Here is a 19,846-nt window from a genome sequence, read left to right as displayed (position 1 = left end):
ATGAGTTGTACTCCCAGCTCATGGTGTTTCTGCTGTAGACTGTAGTCATTTGTCTCCTGACAGTAATATGGGCATATACTTACCTTTAAATTGTGTTGAATCCTCACCTTTCCTGTGTGATGTAGCTATCAAATGGCACTTATTAATATAATTTAATTCTTCAAATATATTCTGAACTAAATATGAGGAATAAAAATTTGATGAAACATGCCTGTAAGCAGGTCCTACTTTCTGAAGTAGTCCCTCTTGTTTTGCTTCACCTAGCTCGTTCTTGGTGGAGAATCAGCTCTGACTTAACAGAGCTCAGCCAGGGAGCTGTTCACCCCTGTATCAATAGGGTCCTTTAAGGTCACCAACACTTCTGAAAATCCACATCCTTACATTTCTGGCTTGTCAGATTATGGGCTGTGAGATAGTGTTGTCTGAGAAACTTAGAGCTTGTCGGATTATAAACTGTGCGATGGTGTTGTCTCAGGAACACTTGGAACTTTGAGCATCTTTTGCTACTCGGAAGGAATGCGCTTAAACATTAGCAACAATAAAAAGCAGACAGATGGCTCCCTGGAATGTTCTTTTTAAAAAACCCTACGCTAAAGTTACACTCCCAGAATGACAAATGTGTCGTAGTAAAATCATATGACAACATCACGCTGGTGTATATAAATGAGCCACTGACAAAAACAAATTGTCCCCAGTCCAAATGGAAAATTTAAAGTGAAGAGCCCCAAGTAGAGTAATCAGAGAGGAAATGATTTCCTGTATTTCATATTATGAACAGTGCTGGTTGTATTTAGGGAAGACATTTAGCATATCAGCCGCAGTAAGTTCTCAGATCCACACAAGCAGACAGTTCGTAGCGAATGTCTGCTCACTGATGGGCTGAGTGCTTGTATTGCTGATAGAAGGTCAGCAGACTGGATGGGCATGGAGGCGAAACAAGGGGAGACTGTAAATGAGGCTGGTTCCAAAGCCATGGTTTGCAGACACCATCATCTTTACTCTTGCATTGGTTAAGAATATGGTCTTGAAGAAGGGGAAGAAATTGGTTCAACATGAGGGCAGAATGGTGGCAAGGAGTAGAGTGCAAGGTGGGGCCAGATTGTACAGGGCTCCAAAATAAGGGTTTGAAGTTTATTATGCCAAATCCACTGGGGAGTTTTAAGCAGAGTGTGTATTTAGAGTGGCTAACTCTTCAGTGTCAGTTGTGTGACAGATGTATGTCTGGTGGCCCACAAGTGACTCAGTTTCCATCTGGAGTCTGTTCGGACTTAGAAGTCATTTGAGTTCAAGCTTGTTTGTTGCAGTCTCCTTGAGAGCTGTGAGAAAGTTCTGGTGAAGCCGTGGGAAGAACACATTATCTATTAGGACATAGGCTGGTGAAGGCATCCTGAGGCTTGTCCAGCTAGACAAAGAAACTGCGCGCTGCTAGCAGGACTCACAGGATAGATGGCGAGCCTGCCTGTGCTTTCTCCCTAGGACAGTGCAGGGAGGTGGTTTACTGACCGCATTGCTCTTTGTTCTGCCTTCTGCCTTTAGTCTGTGTATAAGCAAGCTCTGAAATAAACTTAGGGCTGGTTGGTATTTACCAACAGACTTCCCGAATCTATTCTGTGTTTTCTGTCTCAATTTCTTTTATCTGCCATTTCCTTGAACCTCTCACCTACCTCCAGGTACCATTGCTGACTGTGGTGGAGCAGACTCTGGCATATTTCAATAAATAAATTTTACAAGTAATTTTTTGATTCAGTACATAGGAATGCTAGGTATTGCTCTTTAAAATATTCCTCCTTCCCTTTCTTCCTCTCTTCATCATTCCATGTTGGAATCAGTGTACAGCTTTTGGGAATTGGTTCTCTTCTTTCCCTCGTGGGTTCCAGGGATGGCACTCAGATTGGTGGGCTTGGGGCATATGTCTTCACCTCTGAGCAATCTCTGGCTCCAGGCACTGTTGTTAATACCGAGGAGGAAGCCGTGAATAAGCTACTGCCCTAGAGTTTATTCTTCTAGCTGGAGAAGATGTGCACTAAGCAAGTCACCGCGAGATCATCTATGGTAAAGAATGCAGTAGAAGGAGTGAAGGATAATTCAGAGTGAGGGGGCTGGAGTGTCCAGTGCAGAGCCAGGAGAAAGTCCAGGAGCACACGCATGAAGAAGCTGAGGAAGCAGCATGTGGGTATCTGCTATCCACAAGGCATAACAATTGCTTAGGCGTCAAGGCAGGAGAATTTCTGACCCGTGTGAAGATCAAGTGAGAGGCCAGCATGGCTGGAGTAAGCACAGAAGGAACAGTAAATAAATTAGTAGAAGATGAGATAAGAAGAGGTAAAAGTTGGGGTGCAGGATGAAGGCCAGCTTTTAAAGGGCCTTGTAAAGACTGGGATTTTTACCCTGAAAGAGAAGGAATGCCATTGAGGGTTTTGAGGAAAGGAATGGGATGGCCTTGTTTATTTTTATTTATTTATTTTTTATTTTTTGGTTCTTTGAGAAAGCTTTTTTTTTTTTTTTTTTTTATGTAATAGTCCTGGTTGTCCTGGAACTCACTTTGTAGACCATGCTGGCCCCAAACTCACAGAGATCCACCTGTCTCTGCCTCCTAAGTGCTGGGATTAAAGGCATGTGCCACCACTGCCCTGCTCCTGTTTATCTTTTAAAAGACCTTAAAGGCTCCTAAACTAGCTGTCATTTACAGGTCTGAGATGGGAGATCAGCAAAGAGATATGTAACATCCCACAACATCGACCACTTGTTGGAGTTGCTGATGCTTTAGCTACAATAAATGTGTAAGAAAAAGATACAGCAGGGATGGACCTGAGCTCTTTTGTCTGTGCAGTGGAAGTTTAGAATTGCTCTTGAATACAGTGAAGGAGGCTATATAAAGACAACAAGCAGACAGACAAAACCCAGCTCTGAGGGACTAGGGACTTCTGTATGTTAAGATTGAGATATATCGTGTTGGGAATGGAAATAGAGGTAGGAAATAGGCCGCTGGAGCTGTAAGTCTGGATCTGGAGCGTAAGGGAGAAATGAGGCTAGAGAAAAGGGAAGTGCCACAGGGTTGGGTAGAGAATGGGTAGGAAAAGAAAAAGCTGGCATACTAAGTGCTGGGCATTTTTGGGGTCATGGGGTCAGAGCATAAAGACAGGTTGAGGAAAGTGACCACTGAGAGGTGAGTTTGAGTTTGTTGGTGTGAAGAACTTGGGTAATCTTGACCAACATTTTAGGTATAGTTTTAGGTCTGAGTGGACTTGAGAAAGATGAGAAATTGTAGTTAATGTGTATTGTAGGACAGGGAGCAAAAACCCGCAGTGCCTGGAGAGACAAGTCATGTCAAGGGATGTTATGTAAGATGGCAGCAGCTGTACTGTGCTGATGGAGAGGGAAAAGCACCGATGGAAGAGAAGGAGAACTATATGAGTAACGCCCTTTCCTCACAGGACACCTAGGAGATGGACACCGGCTCTAAAATAAGCCCCACCCGGATGCCCAGGGACTATCAGTTAACTCCTAGAGGCTTGGATTCCTCTTCCAGGATGGGACTTGGTTCTGAGAAATATGGTTTTTAAATAGTGGACACACACAAGCACTCACATGACAGAGTAAACAACTGTGGCATGCAAATAGGAATATATATATATATATATATATATATATATATATATATATATATATATTTTCACACACAGATTGAGACCTTGTTAATGATAACAGAATTACCTAAGAAAGAATGAGTGTTAATGATTGTTAGATGGGAGGTCTTGAGAAGACTTTCCTCGTATACCTGTCAGTAGCTGGCAGAGTGAACCAAACAGACACAGCTTCAAAGCTGTGCTGCTCGTTATGGCTGCTAGCCAAATGGAATTATTTAACTGTAATTGAAATAAAAGACTGAGTTTCTCATTCCCGCTGGAACGAGACTGTAGGACTCTGACTAGCGGTTACCACATTGGGTAGTGGTACAGTACAGGTGTTTTTTTTTTTTTTATGACAGAACATCCAAGGGGTACTACTGGTTCATGGGCAGTGATTTAGAGCTCCTTGGGGAACATGAAAAAGTTCAGTTTGAGCAGAGCACAGAGCTGGGAGGAACGAAGGATTGATGAGAAGGATGAGGTAGCCAGCGCCTGTCTCACTGATCCTGTGGCACTCTGTGCTGAGTGTTGCACCTTGTCATGAAAGTTTGCATAGTAAGGAGTTGGCAAAGACTTCTAAGTAGAGGAGTGATTAATTTAATGATATTTATTTTAGAGATATTGGGTACTGAATTGGCCCAGCATAGTGTGATATGATGTTTGAGCAAGCCTGGAGTGAGGTAGGAAGGTATTGAGTTCTGTTTTGGATCTCATGAGTTTCAACTGCTAGATGAGCATTCTTTAGGCAGTCAGCTTGGTAGATGCAGTGTCGTACCCAGGCTGGTGATAGACATTTGGCTAGTTACCATTTGAAATGATGCTGGACACCATTGAGTGACCAGCGTGTGGTATGTGGAAAGGCCAGTGTGGACTCTTAGTGAAGCCAACATTAGGGAGAGAAGAGGATTGGTGCTCACTTGGAAGACCAAGAACAGAGGATTCAGTTTGGAGAAGCTGTTGAGGTTGATTCTACACAGACAATTAATGCATTGTGTTTAAGATTTAGTACAGAGGCCAAACCTTCTGTAAGAGAAAGATCACAACAAGTACATGGCTTCTGGTGAGCTTTTGAGTTAGGAAAGCCTGTTCCTCAGGCAAGCCCACTCTGCAGCTAGTCTGCCTGTGTGAAAGCTGGTTGCTGACAGAGTGCTTAATGTACCTGGCAGGCTGCTTACCACTCTTGTCCCCTGGATTCCTTGGGTATGAAGTAGGGATGAGGGTAGCACTCCATTATGAACTGATATAGACCGTAACTCATTTAACATAAACTGCTAGTATTTACTAATAGCTGTAAGTAGTTGATAGTAGTCAGTACCATACCACTCCCAGTTTTGTGTTGTCCATTTCTGCTCTAGATCGTGGAGCCAACTCTCCCAAGGGTAGAATTCAGTATTGTAAGAATACATGTGATGCAACTCCATAGAACTTGTCCAGCTTGAAAGTGTCCCCATGTGAACATATTTTTTCAAGGGCTTTAGGGCCGAGCTTATCTCAGTAGAGATTGCGTATCCATACCCATCTCCCCAGTTCCCTACACAGAAGGCTGATCCAACACATCAGATGAGAAACTTTCCTTCAGTGGCCTTGGAAATATGTTTGCTTAAAAAAAAGAGTTTTAAAATTAATCTGGCTTTGAGTTGGCATATCTTACTAACACAGTTGTAGAAAACTTTCATTTACTCTCATGTAGTTCATGAATTTCTTGGAGGAAGAGTGAGTACTGATACTCAGACTTGATGCACCAACTGACTGCTTGGCAAGTCTGTGTTTATGCCCATCTGCTACTGTGGCACCATGCCCATCATCGTGGTGGCATGCCAGTAGCAGTGAGGCATGTGAGCCAACAAAGATGAATTGTTTGGATGGAATACACTATTCTGTAATACTAATTAATTTTGAGCTGATGAATCTACATGAGCTAATGTTAACCAAATACAGCCCAAGTACTATCAGTGAAAATAAAATGTATTTTGACTTATGCAGGAGTATATCACAGACTTCTCAGACTGTCGTTGAGAATAATTACAATCAGTGTTTACTATGGTTCCAGCAATCAGTTTTCTTTATGTTAAATTTAGAGTTTAAAAGAAAAAAAAAAGTATTGTTTTTTTCTTATGGTAGAATGTGATTAGCAAGGAAGTCATGTAACACTCTTAATTACAAAGTTTGTACTTCCTACATGGTTCTTTACAGGATTGGGTTTGAAAATGCTTTGTTTATCTGTGCTTCACCAATCCCAATTCTATGATGGTGTACTAATGGAGGCTTAGTGAGGACCAAGCTGGCTCGAACTCACAGATCCACCTGCCTCTGCCTCCTGAGTGCTGGGATTAAAGGCTTGTACCACCACCACCTGACCTGTCTGGTTTCTTTATCGGTTATGTGGGAATAATGCCATCCACATATACTTCATCTTGACTTCGTCTCTCTGAATATGACAACAAAATACAGTGGTAAGTTACAGAAAACACTGGGACTGAGTTAAGTGTATGTTATAAACACGTGCTGTATAACTTTCATTCACATACAGCCACAGTTAACCACAATGAAAACTTCTTACCTATTTTTTCAGAAGAAAAAAAAAATCAAAGGGTCTTATGCAGACAGACATAGCGTTCTTTCTATATCTTCCTTTTTCGTAATATATTCTGGAGATCTTTCCATTTTACCTTAAGAAACTAGTTCAGTGTTGTTAGCCCCAACACTGTGTTCCTTGAAATTAATCACTCCATTTGATCGCTCTCATTTTGCCAGGGATGAGCACTTCTGCAGTATACACGTCTGCATACACACCTGTGCGAGTTTAGCTGTTTATTGGAAATTATTTATTTTGTTTCTGTTTTTGTCTGAGACAGGGTTTCTCTGTGTTAACAATCCTGGCTCTCCTAGAGCTTGGTTTGTAGACCAGGCTGACCTCGAATTCACAGAGTTGACCTGCTTCTACCTGCCAAATGCTGGGATTAAAGGATTGTGAATACCATGCCTGGTTATAGGAAAATTTTTTAGTGGTAGAATTTTAAGTCAAAGTTTATCAAATATTAAATTATTTTGCTGAGTTAGCTTCCAGGTGGGTTATACCAAGTTCCCCCAGCAACTAACAATAGTTATTTTTTTCATATCGGTGTCAATACTGCTGTCATCAAATATTTCAGTAGGTCTAGAATTATATGTTCCTATGTTGAATAATCTAGCTCTTTAAATAATTCCATTATCTATTATCTCCTACTATTATATAATAACTTCTGAAGTGTGCTGTCATTGTTAGGTAAGGCTGGCCCCTCTGAGTAACTCTTATTCAGACATAGCCATGTCTGATTATTTATGCATTATCTATGGCTGTTTCATGCTGCAGTAGAGATGAGTATTACATCAGAGATAGTGTGGCTGTTAAAGGCTAGAATATTTATTATCTGTCCCTTTATAGAGGTTTACAGACCCCTGTCTTAATGGGTTTAATTTTTGAATGCTTTAACGACTGGTTTCTCATTGTTTTCAGCCATTTGGCTGTTACACTTGGTATGATATTATCTTTTCCCCCTTTCCTAAAATTTTTTAAAATATGTGACTTCAAGTATTTCCCAGTTTGGAACAACTTCTTCAGATATTTTTGTATTTTGATTTCTCGTCCTTGCTTTTGCCTCTAATTAGAGCTGCTAGGTGTTTTGACGTCATAGCACACAAGGCACAGAACAGCTGTTTCCGGTCCTTGTCTCTGAGCTTTAGTTTTCATGTGTTTGCAGGGCTCTGCCTCCAGTTCTTAGTCTGGTGTGAAAACTACCCAGAGGGTTTTTACTTTAGATCCTGTATTTCTCAGTTCCGAATATCCTGTGATTATCTGTCTCTGTTGTACTATCTGTTTGTCCATCTTTCTCTCGTGATTTGTGACCATGTTTACGTATTTTAAGATTTCTGTCTGGTGGCTCTAGTCATGATTTGTGTCTACATTTGTTCTTTTCCTTCCTTCCATCTCCTCACCGTTTAGTTTCCGCCATCCGTCCCTCTGTCCCCATCTCAAGTTTTGATGATTTTGGGTATTTAGAATAAAACCTTTGGTGAATCTGAGGAAATTCCAACCCAAGGAGGTTGTGAATTCTTTCGACAGATGTGCTGTCCCACACTGCCTTCAGTGCCAGCCGACGCTCTGAACCGCATCTCTCCAGGCTTTGTGCACCCTTCCTCTGTCTGCCTCTGTACCTCTAGTGCCGTCCTGTCTGTGGCTTGGCCATGATTTGAAGAGCCCAGCAGGGTACTGGAACCTCGTCTCATGTATTTACCCTCCCAGTTACATTTTCTGCCTGGTTTCTTATAATCTTGTCCCTTGAAAACGTGCCAGCTCCTTGAAGGGAGTGTGCAGACAGCTTTTGTGTTCCTTTTGGGTGGTTCCATCCTGTCTGATTTGCCCTTCAAGGTCCAGTCACTCTTGTGACTGGATTTCAGTCTTTGTAACCTGAGTCATAGTCCTGGCTTCTCTGGGTCTGTGCTTCCTGGGGAAGCTGACTGGTGCGAAGGGAGAGTCATATTTTGTTCTTCTCTTGAGGATGGTGGCCTCTGAGTCCTGTTGTGTATGTCCTGTGTGTATGTGCACCTGCCTGTGGCTTTAAAAATAGCAGCTTCCTGTAGCCGTGTACAAGGTGGTTTCATGACAGGAACTGGAAGTTTTTGTTTTGTTTTGTTTTGTTTGTTTGTTTTTTTTGGTTTTTCGAGACAGGGTTTCTCTGTGGTTTTGGAGCCTGTCCTGGAACTATCTCTGTAGACCAGGCTGGTCTCGAACTCACAGACATCCGCCTGCCTCTGCCTCCCGAGTGCTGGGATTAAAGGCGTGTGCCACCACCGCCCGGCGGAAGTCTTTATACTATGTAAGTCCCCATGTTTAGAACATAGCAGCCAGAAGGACCCTGCTAAATAGATTAGATTATAATTCTTTTTTGAAAAACACTCATTGCTCAGTGGTTTTAAAAATCTCAGAGTAAGTGCCTGCTTTTTACTCAGGAGGCAGAGGCAGGTGGATCTCTGTGTGTTTGAGGCCAGCCTGGTTTACAAGAGCTAGTTCCAGGACAGGAACCAAAGCTACAGAGAAACCCTGTCTTGAAGAAAAAACAAAAACAAAACAAAACAAAAAACAAAACGAAAAATTCTCAAGAGTAATCCCTGAAGCCTTTAGTATTGTGTTAGTGTCTCGCCCCTCCCCCAGACCTGGTTCACTGTCTCTTTCCCTGAGCCTGACCACGCCCAAACCGCCTCCTCCATGCCCTCTGCAGGCTGTCTTTTTGCTTTATTTGCTTCATGCATTGCCTTAGGTCTTACGATTTGCTTAAGTGCATTTCTTTTTATTTATGAGAATAAAATTTCAGGAGGGCTTCCTCCCTGCCTCCCCGTTTTTCTTTCCTGGGTCACAAATGCAAACAGAGCATAATGGCGTTGGGCACTTCAAGGTGGAGGAGCAGTGCCCATTTGTGTCAACCAGAGGAGTGACCTGAAGGTGTTCATGAGATTCTTCATTGACTTTTTAAATTAAGAGATTATTGTCCTGTGTGGGAGAAATTTTAATAGAAACGTAAGGAGAAAAAAAAAGCTTAGTAAGGGTTACAGAAACACCTATAGTATACTCCTCTTTAGTACTGTAAACAGTTTATAGAGAAAGTTCTGTCTCCACTTGGGTCATCCTGGTTTCTCCTTTTAGAGAGTTGATGATGGGTACCTAGTTCTCACAGTTGTAGCTGGAGTTTGTTGTTTTACATTTTTGTATGTTTTAAGTGAACAACACGTACCTAAAGCCGCACAAAGCTCTGAGGATCCAGAGGGCGTGTAGCAGAATCTGGTGCTGCCCCTTGGCTGTGGAGCACTGCATCCTGCTGCAGCTGCCAGCCCTCCCTGCAGCTCTGCTCACTCTTGCCTTTCCACCAGGGGTCGTGCCTTCCTTCTCAAAGCCTTAGAAAATGTATTGTCTGCCCGCCCCCACTCGAAGATTTTGATGCCTCCTATTGGGGCGCACCCCTGTCACTGTCCCTCAGCACTTTTGCTGCACCTTCCTTTTTAGATCTAAGGCTCAGGTGTTGCTCTTAGTGGTGCACATCTCTTAAACTGTTCTGAGGGAAGAGAAGGGAACTGTGTGTAAGGTGACTAGGTCACGATAACTAGTGTGCATTTCACAAGACCTGGGGGAAATCTTTGAATACTTTGAACAGAGAGAAAATGCTCGAGGGCCAGTGAGTTGGTGAAAGCCCTTTCAGTGCAAGTCCGGTGATCTGAAAGTGTTCTTTGACCTCCACATGCACGTGCACGCACCTGCCACAGAGAAAACGGGTGCGCTTACCCTGTGCTTACCACAGTGTGGTGTATACATGTACCACAATGTTATGTGGTACCCCAAATGTGTACAGTGTTCATATGTCAAAAAAATGGACTCGGCACAGTGATACATGCTTGTAGTCCTAGCGCGAGGGAGGCAGAGGCACTAAGATCTGCAGTTCCAGGCCAGCCTGGCCTATGTGGAGAGACTGCCTCAAAACTAGTCCTTTTAAATAAATAAAAGTAAAATTATTCGTGATAGCTAAAACCTAGATGAGTATTATTGAGAGAAGTTGTTGATAGGAAATGGATCTGTCATAGAAGGATTGCTTGGTCTGGTCTAGTTGTTCTCAACGGTCCTGATGCTCTGACCCTTTAGTACAGTTCCTCATGTTGTGGTGACCCCCAACCATAAAATTATTTTGGTTTATACTTCATAGCTGTAATTTATTGCTGTTGTGAGTTGTGATGTAAATGTCATATGCAGATGGTCTTAGGTGACCCTGTGAAAGGGTCTGTGGTGCACAGGCTGAGAATCTCTGACTTCCCTGTGTTGAAGAGCACACACACGCAGTGCCAGTTGCCATGTGGTCTCAGCTCCTGTGCAGTCCTAGACAAGACAAGGTCAGAGTGGTGGCAGCCTGTCAGGGTGCTGGAGACTGGTCAGGAGTGTGAGAGCCTGGCTGACCATGAAGGGCTGCGGGCGCTTGGAGGAGGGAGTGTTCCGTGGTTGATAGCCATCTCAGGACTTGGCACTTGTGTGCAGACTGAACAGAGTATCCTCTTAGAATTGGAGTATAAGTCACACCACAGTGAAACTGACAACAATATTGTGTGGTCTCTCTGTTCCCAAACTGCTGAAGAGCTTTTTTTTTTTTTTTTTTTTTTTTTTTAATTTTCAGTCTGTCATGGATGAATACTTCTATAAAATTCAATAAAAATCAATTACTAGAAAAATAAAGTGGAAAAAAGCATGTAAAATACCGCCCCTGTTTTTTTATTAGATTCAATAAACATAAAATTATACTGTCAAATTACTCTTCCAAGTTTCCAAGTGTGTGTGCTCTGAGTTTCTATGTGTGTCTTGGGCCAGGCTTTCTCAGACAATACTTTGAGTGGCACTAATGAGACCTGTTCCACGCCATCTCAGTTTCCTCTTAATTTATATCGCCTTTCCCAGGAGCTGCGAGAAAAGGGTGGGCATTTCAGTAAGTTCTGGAGTTTAGATTAATGAGAAAGGCCATTAATACTCTCCAAACGCACTTCCACCTCACAGGTTGGTCTGCCTAACTGGTAGAATGTTGCTTTGAGACTGTATTCTGGTTTATTCTGGTTGTAGAGTACACACATACTTCCTGTTCCTTGAAACTTGTAGGTGTATTTTGTACTGAACGGGATGGGAAAAGTTATACCATTTAACACCACAAGGTGTCACTTATGTTAAAATAAAGTTGGTTCTCCAGTACTGCAGGTTAGTACTAAGCCTTGGGTAGATAAAGAAGCCTGCATTGAAACAGACACAGCTTTTTAGCACAGAGCGTTTCAAATACTGCTAATCCAACATTATTTCAAATAGGTATCTTGAAATTTATAAACATTTCTAATTTCTAAGGGCTCTGTAGTAATACAGCCTGGCGGTCAGTGTTGAGTACGCTGGTGACCTCGGTGCAGGAAGAGAAAGTACATTTGGAGAGTGAGCTGGCTGTGTCAGCCCTTCTGGTCCTTTCCGTTCTGGTGACAAGCAAAGGGAGTTGGGGGTGGATCTGTAATTATGCCGTCTGGGAGGTCCTTAGGACAGATCCTGAGGATTTCCTTTCCCCTGGACCTCAGAGTTATTATTCTCTCCTGGGACAGCACCAAAGGATCCCTGTTTGCCTTGAAGACTGTCTTTTCTGTTAAACAAGAATCAAAACTTTGGCATTAATATCTGGATCCTGTTTTCTAGTTTTTAGTTTGAGAGAATAGGTCAGCACCCAGGATGACTGGAGAGAAGGCCTTGCCTGCCTTGTGTAAGAGGAACAAGCCAGGCTTCCATTAGGACCACTCGGGGATGGCTGGGTGAGAGGTTGGCAGGTCCTAAAACTGATGTTTCATTCTCCTTCATTGTTCATTTCTCTCTCCAGGTAACACCGGGAGTGGGGGAGGAGAGTTCTGGAACATTCTCAGGGCAAAGGAAAGGGGAACAAGTAGGAGAAGGGTTTTTCATTATTCCTACATGTGGGTGTCTTAATCATCCCCTCTTACTGTTTGGTTCCTATCTAATTCCATGTTTGTCAGTTTTCTTAACCTGCTTACAGTTTAAAGGCTTCTTTTAGGCTTGAGGCTTTTCACTTAGGTACGTTCCGTTATGTCGAATGGAAACTGGGACAAAGTGGAAGGACGTGTGTCCTTGAGCTGCCACCATCCCTCCCACTCTTTCATCGTTTGGAGTTCTTGAGATCCTGGGCTGTATAAGATGGAGATTCTAAGTTTGCTGCAGTGAATTTGCAGTATTTTCATAGTTAGCAGTTGTGTATCTTCAGAGATAGTTTTGTTCTTTTCAATAGATTTATTTTATGTGCTTTCATGTCTCTCCAGCATGCATGTAGGTGTACCATACGTGAGCCTGACATCCTCAGAGGTCAGAAAGTGGGGAGGTTAGGTCCCTTAGACCTGAAGTTACAGACGGTTCTGAACTACCTTGTGAGTGCTGGGAATGGGATCCCTGTGCTATGGAAGAGCAGCAAATGCTCCTAACGCAGAGCCGTCTCTCCTGCCCCCAAACACTTATTTGGCTGTTTGTTTGTCTGTTTGTTTGGGGGGCGAACATGCCTCATAGTGTGCATATGGAGGCCACCGGACAACCTTTGGGTTGTTGCCGTCACCTTGTTGAGGCAGGGTCTCTGTTTGTACTGCTGTGCTGTGGACTGCAGGATGGCTGGCCCACAAGCTTCTAGATGTTTTTCTCACTCTTCCTCCCATCTCCATGGAGTGCTAGGATTATAGATGCATGCCTTTACTGCCAGCTTTTCTCCCGGGCTCTGGGGCTGAACTCTGGTTATCAGGCTTGCGTATATAGTGCCTTTACCCACTGAGTCATATCACAGTAGTTTTTATACATTACTGTTTCTACTGTTTAATTAACATAAAAGTACTGGTTATACTTTAATTGGATGTTTTAAATGTCTTATCTATGCACGTGGATAAGGCACTGTAGAGCTCCTTCTTGTCTGCCTTACAGAATTAGCATTTCTTTTTTTTAAAGGTCAAGCAGTTTCTTTATTAATTAACCAATGAAAGCAACAGATAGAAAGATGACCCTCCTCTATCATTTCCCCTTTTTCTGTTTAAACAATAAAGAAGGCTTTCATTTTAACATAGTACAATTATATATAGCAAAACAGTTATAAAGCAAGAATTACAGTTACAATATATCTATTTTACCTTTTATCATAACTAAGGAAAACTATAACTATTTATTCTTCAACTCCATCAAAGACTCCAGAAAGATATAATATTACCTAAGCAAACAAGAAATCCAAAACTCTAGAAATGACAGAGACATCTCACTGCCTGGACAGTCACCCAAAGTTCTTTTGTATCGTTGGGGCACCCATCTTCAGCCTACAGGCTCATAGTATCCAGCAGACATTTCCATGAAGCAGGAAAATTCAAAGACAGTTCAGTCACTTTCTGCTGTATCCTGCAGAATGTCTTGCAGAGTCTTTCATGAGTGAGGAACCCCAAAGAATCATCTTACCTTTAGGCAAGTTCAGCAGTCCTCTTTCTACGGGTTCTTTGTGTCCAGTTTATGCATCAGTCCAGGCAAGAGCAGTTTCTTGCCCAAATGGCTAACCAACTCCATAAGGAGCCTCTCCGATGCCCATCTTCCTCTTGAAGTAGATTGGTACTGCCAGGAGCAGACATGTCTCATTGTCATTAAAAACCCTAAGTTATTAAAACATTTAAAATGCCATATTCTGTAGTCCTTGAAAGATATGAAGAATACCTATCTAACTGAAATATATCTCTATGTATACAGAAAATCTAACTAACATGACTACAAACTTGACTATTATTGATAATTATCCATTAGCAACCTATACTTCCTAATTATACATTACATTTTTAAATGAACTACACAATCACAATACCTTAATCAAGATTAGAAATATGCATATACATATAACAAAACTGACCTTAAAATCTATACCAATGCAAATTATTCATATCTATATCATATCCCCCTTTAAATGTAAAAGAATATTTATAAACAATATTTGGGAACATGGGCGCAGTTTTTTCTCTCCAAACTGCTTCCTGCTGAATGGGGGCGCTGTTAATCAGATCATTTAGGATGTAACCTGTGTGCCAGGTTTATCTCAGTTGGCAGTTGAGCGAAGTAATTTTTTGAGGGTGTTCACAGCAACCTTTCAGGAGGGCGTGGTCTATTATACCATATTGGGATAGAAGCAATCCACAGGGCCGCATCCTCTGTGAAAACAAAAGAAGACCCTCTCCAAAGCATCATATCCTTAAACCCAAATTCTGAAGTCATAATACCTTTAGAACATATAGGTTGGTTTAGTTTGGCAGGCCATATAATGAAATGTCTCTCTGTATTCAGCTCCTTTACAGTCAAAAAATTTAAAGAAAACACAATGTACATAATCCAGACTCTCTGTGAATTTTCCATTTTTACGTGGCTTATTTTACTTTATTTCTTTTAATCTATCTGTACTCTGTCTCTTTCATTAACTTTATTCTTTATATTCTTTTTCTTCTCTCTCAAGCCTACGTACATTCATCCAACACTGACTCATTTAGTGGTCTTTTATGTCTGAATCTGCTTTATTGTGAATCTGTAATTTTTTTATTATCCAGGAGCACTTCTTAAAAACTTAAGTTGAGCCGGGCTGTGGTGGCGCACGCCTTTAATCCTAGCACTCGGGAGGCAGAAGCAGGTGGATCTTATACGGTATCGTCTGTGTCCTGCCCAGTATAAACTTTAACTGCGCTGTTATTATGGTAATTACGGTAGTTCCTGCCTGAGACCAGTACAGTTCAGCTTGGCTGAGGAGCCGCTCCTGCCTCAGAGCCATTCAGTGCCCCTGAGCCACACACAGTTCCAGGCACACAGCAGTCCACATTGCCATCAAGCAAGCCATAGCACTTTACTCCAAATGCTCTATTCAAAGACTCTGTCTCCCGCAGGAGCCAGACAGAGATTGCAATGGCGGCACAGCCCAGAAAGCCGGCATTTTAAAACAGCCAGTTTTTTCCTGCTGCTGAGTCAGGACAATTTCTTTGCGACACGCAACCCACAAACAGCAAAAAGCTTTGTTAAACTCTCTCTCCTTTTTAAGCCCTCTCAGATTTTTTTTTTCCCACTTGCACTGGAAACATTTTTATTGACAGTTTAGGACAGTTACACACAGACAACAACAAAGAAAAGACAATGAAGGGTAGACAATGCACCACGGGGCTAATATTCTTCACCCTCATCATCTCCTTCAGCACTATCGGCCCCAACCTCTTCATAATCCTTCTCCAGGGCAGCCATGTCTTCACGCGCCTCAGAGAACTCCCCCTCCTCCATACCCTCACCCACATACCAGTGCACAAAGGCACGCTTGGCATACATCAGATCAAACTTGTGATCTAGGTGGGCCCAGGCCTCAGCGATGGCTGTGGTGTTGCTCAGCATGCACACAGCTCTCTGGACCTTGGCCAGGTCTCCACCAGGTACCACAGTGGGAGGCTGGTAATTAATGCCAACCTTGAAGCCAGTGGGGCACCAGTCCACAAACTGGATGGTACGCTTGGTCTTGATGGTGGCAATGGCAGCATTGACATCTTTGGGAACCACGTCACCACGGTACAGCAGGCAGCAAGCCATGTATTTACCATGGCGAGGGTCACATTTCACCATCTGGTTGGCTGGCTCAAAGCAGGCATTGGTGATCTCTGCTACTGTAAGCTGCTCATGGTAGGCTTTCTCAGCAGAGATGACAGGGGCATATGTGGCCAGAGGGAAGTGGATGCGAGGGTAGGGCACCAGGTTGGTCTGGAATTCTGTCAGGTCAACATTCAGGGCTCCATCAAATCTGAGGGAAGCAGTGATGGAGGACACAATCTGGCTAATGAGGCGGTTAAGGTTGGTGTAGGTGGGGCGCTCAATGTCGAGGTTTCTACGACAGATGTCATAGATGGCCTCGTTGTCCACCATGAAGGCACAATCAGAGTGCTCCAGGGTGGTGTGGGTGGTGAGGATGGAGTTGTAGGGCTCAACCACAGCGGTGGAAACCTGGGGGGCTGGGTAGATGGAGAACTCCAGCTTGGACTTCTTTCTGTAATCAACAGAGAGCCTCTCCATCAGCAGGGAGGTGAACCCAGAGCCAGTTCCCCCGCCAAAACTGTGGAAGACCAAGAAGCCCTGAAGACCTGTGCACTGGTCGGCCAGTTTGAGAATTCTGTGCAAGACGAGGTTGATGATCTCCTTGCCAATGGTGTAGTGGCCACGGGCATAGTTATTGGCAGCATCTTCCTTGCCTGTGATGAGCTGCTCAGGGTGGAAGAGCTGGCGGTAGTTACCAGTGCGAACTTCATCAAGAACCGTGGGCTCCAGGTCTACGAACACCGCCCGGGGCACGTGCTTGCCAGCGCCCATCTCACTGAAGAAGGAGTCGTCTCCTCCCCCAATGGTCTTGTCACTTGGCATCTGGCCGTCAGGCTGGATGCCATGTTCCAGGCAGTAGAGTTCCCAGCAGGCATTGCCGATCTGGACACCAGCCTGGCCGACGTGGATGGAGATGCACTCACGCATATTTAGTCCTTGAAGTGGTCCGCGAAAACTGAGTCGGAGAGGGTGACTAGGACCTCCCGCTAGCAGACTACCAAGGAGTCTGGGGGAGCAGCAGTGATTCCTCTCAGATTTTTAAGTGGATTTAATTGGCCACGTTGGGCGCCACTCTGTAGTAATGAGTGGTGGTGCTGCGTCCCGCCACCTGGCTAGCTTTACCCGAAATAATTACATGGAAACTGTATTCTTTTAAACACTGCTTGGCCCATTAGTTTTAACCTCTTATTGGCTATCTCTTACATATTGATCTAACCCATTTCTAATATTCTGTGCAGCACCACGAGCTGGCTTACCGGGAAAGATCTTAACCTGCGTCTGTCTAGAGTGGGAGAATCATGGTGACTCACAGAATTAGGATTTCTTATAACCTCACAATAGACACGTATGGTTGAATGGTATGGGAAGTGTATGCTTAAATTTGTAAGACTTTCTCATTTTCCTGTGTGAGCATATCATTTTATATTTCTACCAACAACAGTGTGAGAATTCTGGGTGTTTCCGTGTATATGCCAACACTTACTATTATCCATCTTTTTAGCTGTTGTGTGGGTGTGTAATGGTACCTCACTTTGCATTTGTCTGAAGAATGATAGCTTTGCATGGATTTATGATATTGCTATGTCTTCTGTGGCAAAGTGGATGCTTGACTCTCACCTTTTAAAAAGTAATTGTCAGCTCAGTTGCAGCCACTGTGAAGCTGCTTCTTAGTTTCTATTTTGTGGTTCCTGTAGCCACACCGGGTTAGAAGATGTGCTGGAGAGCCGTCCTGTGCCCTCACACTTGACTTTGCCTTTGCTAAGCTCTGGGGTGCTGACATTGATGCGGTTCAGCAGTCTTGCTCAGCAGTTTTACTTGGTTTGTTCCTATTTGTATGGCTAGCTCTTTCTTGTCATACATGTAGTCAAGCAGAGGATCCCGTGTGTCCTCCATGTTTCCTGCTGTCCCCCCAGTCATCTCTGACGTCGCCGTCCTCTGGCTTTGTTCCTGTAAGATGTGACCTTGTGGCACTGGTGTCCACTTCTCTGGAGGGCAATAGGTGCTGGCCCGTGCATCACTAGTCTGTTTCTTTTCATTGCTGAGTTGCATTCCATGAAATGGACGTACCACAGTTTGCTACTCACCGTTTAGTATTGATCCGCTGTGACAGACATTGAAGCAGCTATGTCCCTTAGATCAGATAGCAGTGCAGGTAAAAAGAAGCACACCCTTTACATTAATATACAGAATTTACTTTCATCTTTAGTAAATGGAAAAATTGTATCTGCAAGTGTCTTAAAATAAATTCTTTTTCATAATTTTTTTGTCTGCAATTGTTTTGCTTTTATATTACTGTATAAATGGGGTTGTGTAAAAATTTCTTGGATAAAAATGGTTGCAAATGGGGCCATGTACTGACTGATCTGTGTAGCACGAATTCTAATTGGTCTTAATAAATAAAATTTGGAGTCAGATATTAGGGGTGAAAACTGAAGGGTCAGAGACGCAGAGCAGCCATCCACTACTAGAGAGACCAGTGTTCAGGCGAAGGGGTGAGCCTGTCTTCAGATTGCATCCTCACTACCCTCAGACTGCGTCTTTGGATTGCAGCTCTCTTCACTAAACCTCAGACTGCCTTATATTCCTCTCTCCACCCACCCAGCCATATCACTCCTGTGTCCACCTCCCTAGTGCTGGGATCACCTCTTTGTGAGCTCTGTTTCTCTTTTAGACGGATTCAATCTCATGTAGCCCAGGGCAGCCTTGAGCTAACAGAGGTCCGTCTGCCTCTGTCTCCTGAGTCCTGGGATCAAAGGTGTGTGCCACAACCACTGCCTGGCCTCTAGTAGCTTAGCTCTGCACTCTTCAGGGAAGCTTTATTTGTTAAAACAAATTATCACTACAGATCTCCTTTCTGCTGGGGTTGCTTTTCTTTGTTTAGAGATAGATGACTGACCTCTCTCTAGCTCTATCCCATAGTGCACATGGCCTGGAAATTCTAGAAATTGCCTGTTTTTGTTCATTGTCTTATCTGTTGTCTCTCTGGTATGATCCCCTTCTCCCTGGTTCTGTGGAGATGGCTGGTTAAATCTCTGAGTTTTCTCACAATCTCCTTTGGTTTGTTTGTTTTGAGGCGAGGTCTCTAGGTTGCCCAATCTGCTGGAAATTGCTCTGTGGCCCAGGCAGACTTTGAACTCCCAGTCTGTCCACCTCAGCCTCCTGAGGCCTGGGATTTCAAGAGCGCTGCCACATTTTGTCTTGATGGTCCCTTCTTAAATGGTTTTCCCGCCACACCCTTGCTTTCTCCAGAACATCCCTTTTCATTGTTTGCAATAGAGCTACAGTGGGGGCTTCCTAAAATTGTAAGTTCTTATTTGCTTTTACTTAAATTGAATTCCTTCTTAAAAATCAAATTCTATTTCTTATCTTTTTTTTTTGTTTTGTTTTTATCTTGTTTGCTGCTCTAGATCAGTGGTCTCAGCCTTCCTAATGCTTCGACCCCTTAATACAGTTCCTTATGTTGTGGTGACCCCCAATTATAAAATTATTTTCATTGCTACTTCATAACTAATTTTGCTATTGTTATGAATTGTCATGTAGATGTTTGATATGCAGGATATCTGATGTGTGACCCTCATGCAGGGGTTGCTCACTGGGCTGTGGTGGTGCACGATTCTTTTAATCCCAGCATTTAGCACGTAGTTCTTTGAGTTTGAGGTCAGCTTGGTCTCCAAAATGAGTTCCAGGACAGCTAGAGCTACACAGAGAAATCCCTGACTTAAAGAACCAAAAAAAGGGGGGGGGGCTACTCAGACTCCAGGGTTCGTGACCCCCAGATTGAGAACTGCTGTTCTAGAGGCTGTGGACCTGAGAGAATGAAGCCTGTACATGTAGAATAAAGTCTCATGCAATAGCCAACTTTATTCAGAAAATCAGATAATTTATACTCCCATGAGTAAAGTGTCCAATCACAAGGGCAAGCTGCACACAGCAGAAACATGTTTTTCCTTAGAGGCACATGAACAGATAACAATAGCCAGCTGTAATGAATAACCTGAAGTAAACCCACTCCTATGTGCTACACCTGGAAGGGGCACAAAAGCACATTCCA

The 19,846-nt window shown here is 43.3% G+C and overlaps 2 protein-coding genes across 3 annotated transcripts in view; one reads left to right on the top strand and one right to left on the bottom strand.

The window, feature by feature from the left end:
* The window catches only part of Ap3b1 (adaptor related protein complex 3 subunit beta 1), a 200,858-nt gene that overhangs the window by 8,519 nt on the left and 172,493 nt on the right, over positions 1-19,846 (top strand). The window lies entirely within an intron of this gene.
* Positions 15,366-16,800, bottom strand: LOC130887379 (tubulin alpha-1C chain-like). The gene has a single exon (XM_057789800.1). The coding sequence runs from the start codon at positions 16,720-16,722 to the stop codon at positions 15,382-15,384; it is 1,341 nt and encodes a 446-aa protein (XP_057645783.1). The 5' UTR covers positions 16,723-16,800; the 3' UTR covers positions 15,366-15,381.

The sequence above is a fragment of the Chionomys nivalis genome, chromosome 15 (genome assembly GCF_950005125.1).
Source record: "Chionomys nivalis chromosome 15, mChiNiv1.1, whole genome shotgun sequence".
NCBI lineage: Eukaryota > Metazoa > Chordata > Mammalia > Rodentia > Cricetidae > Chionomys > Chionomys nivalis.
The sequence above is the reverse complement of the archived record's forward strand: the minus strand, read 5'-3'. Positions and strand labels throughout refer to the sequence as shown.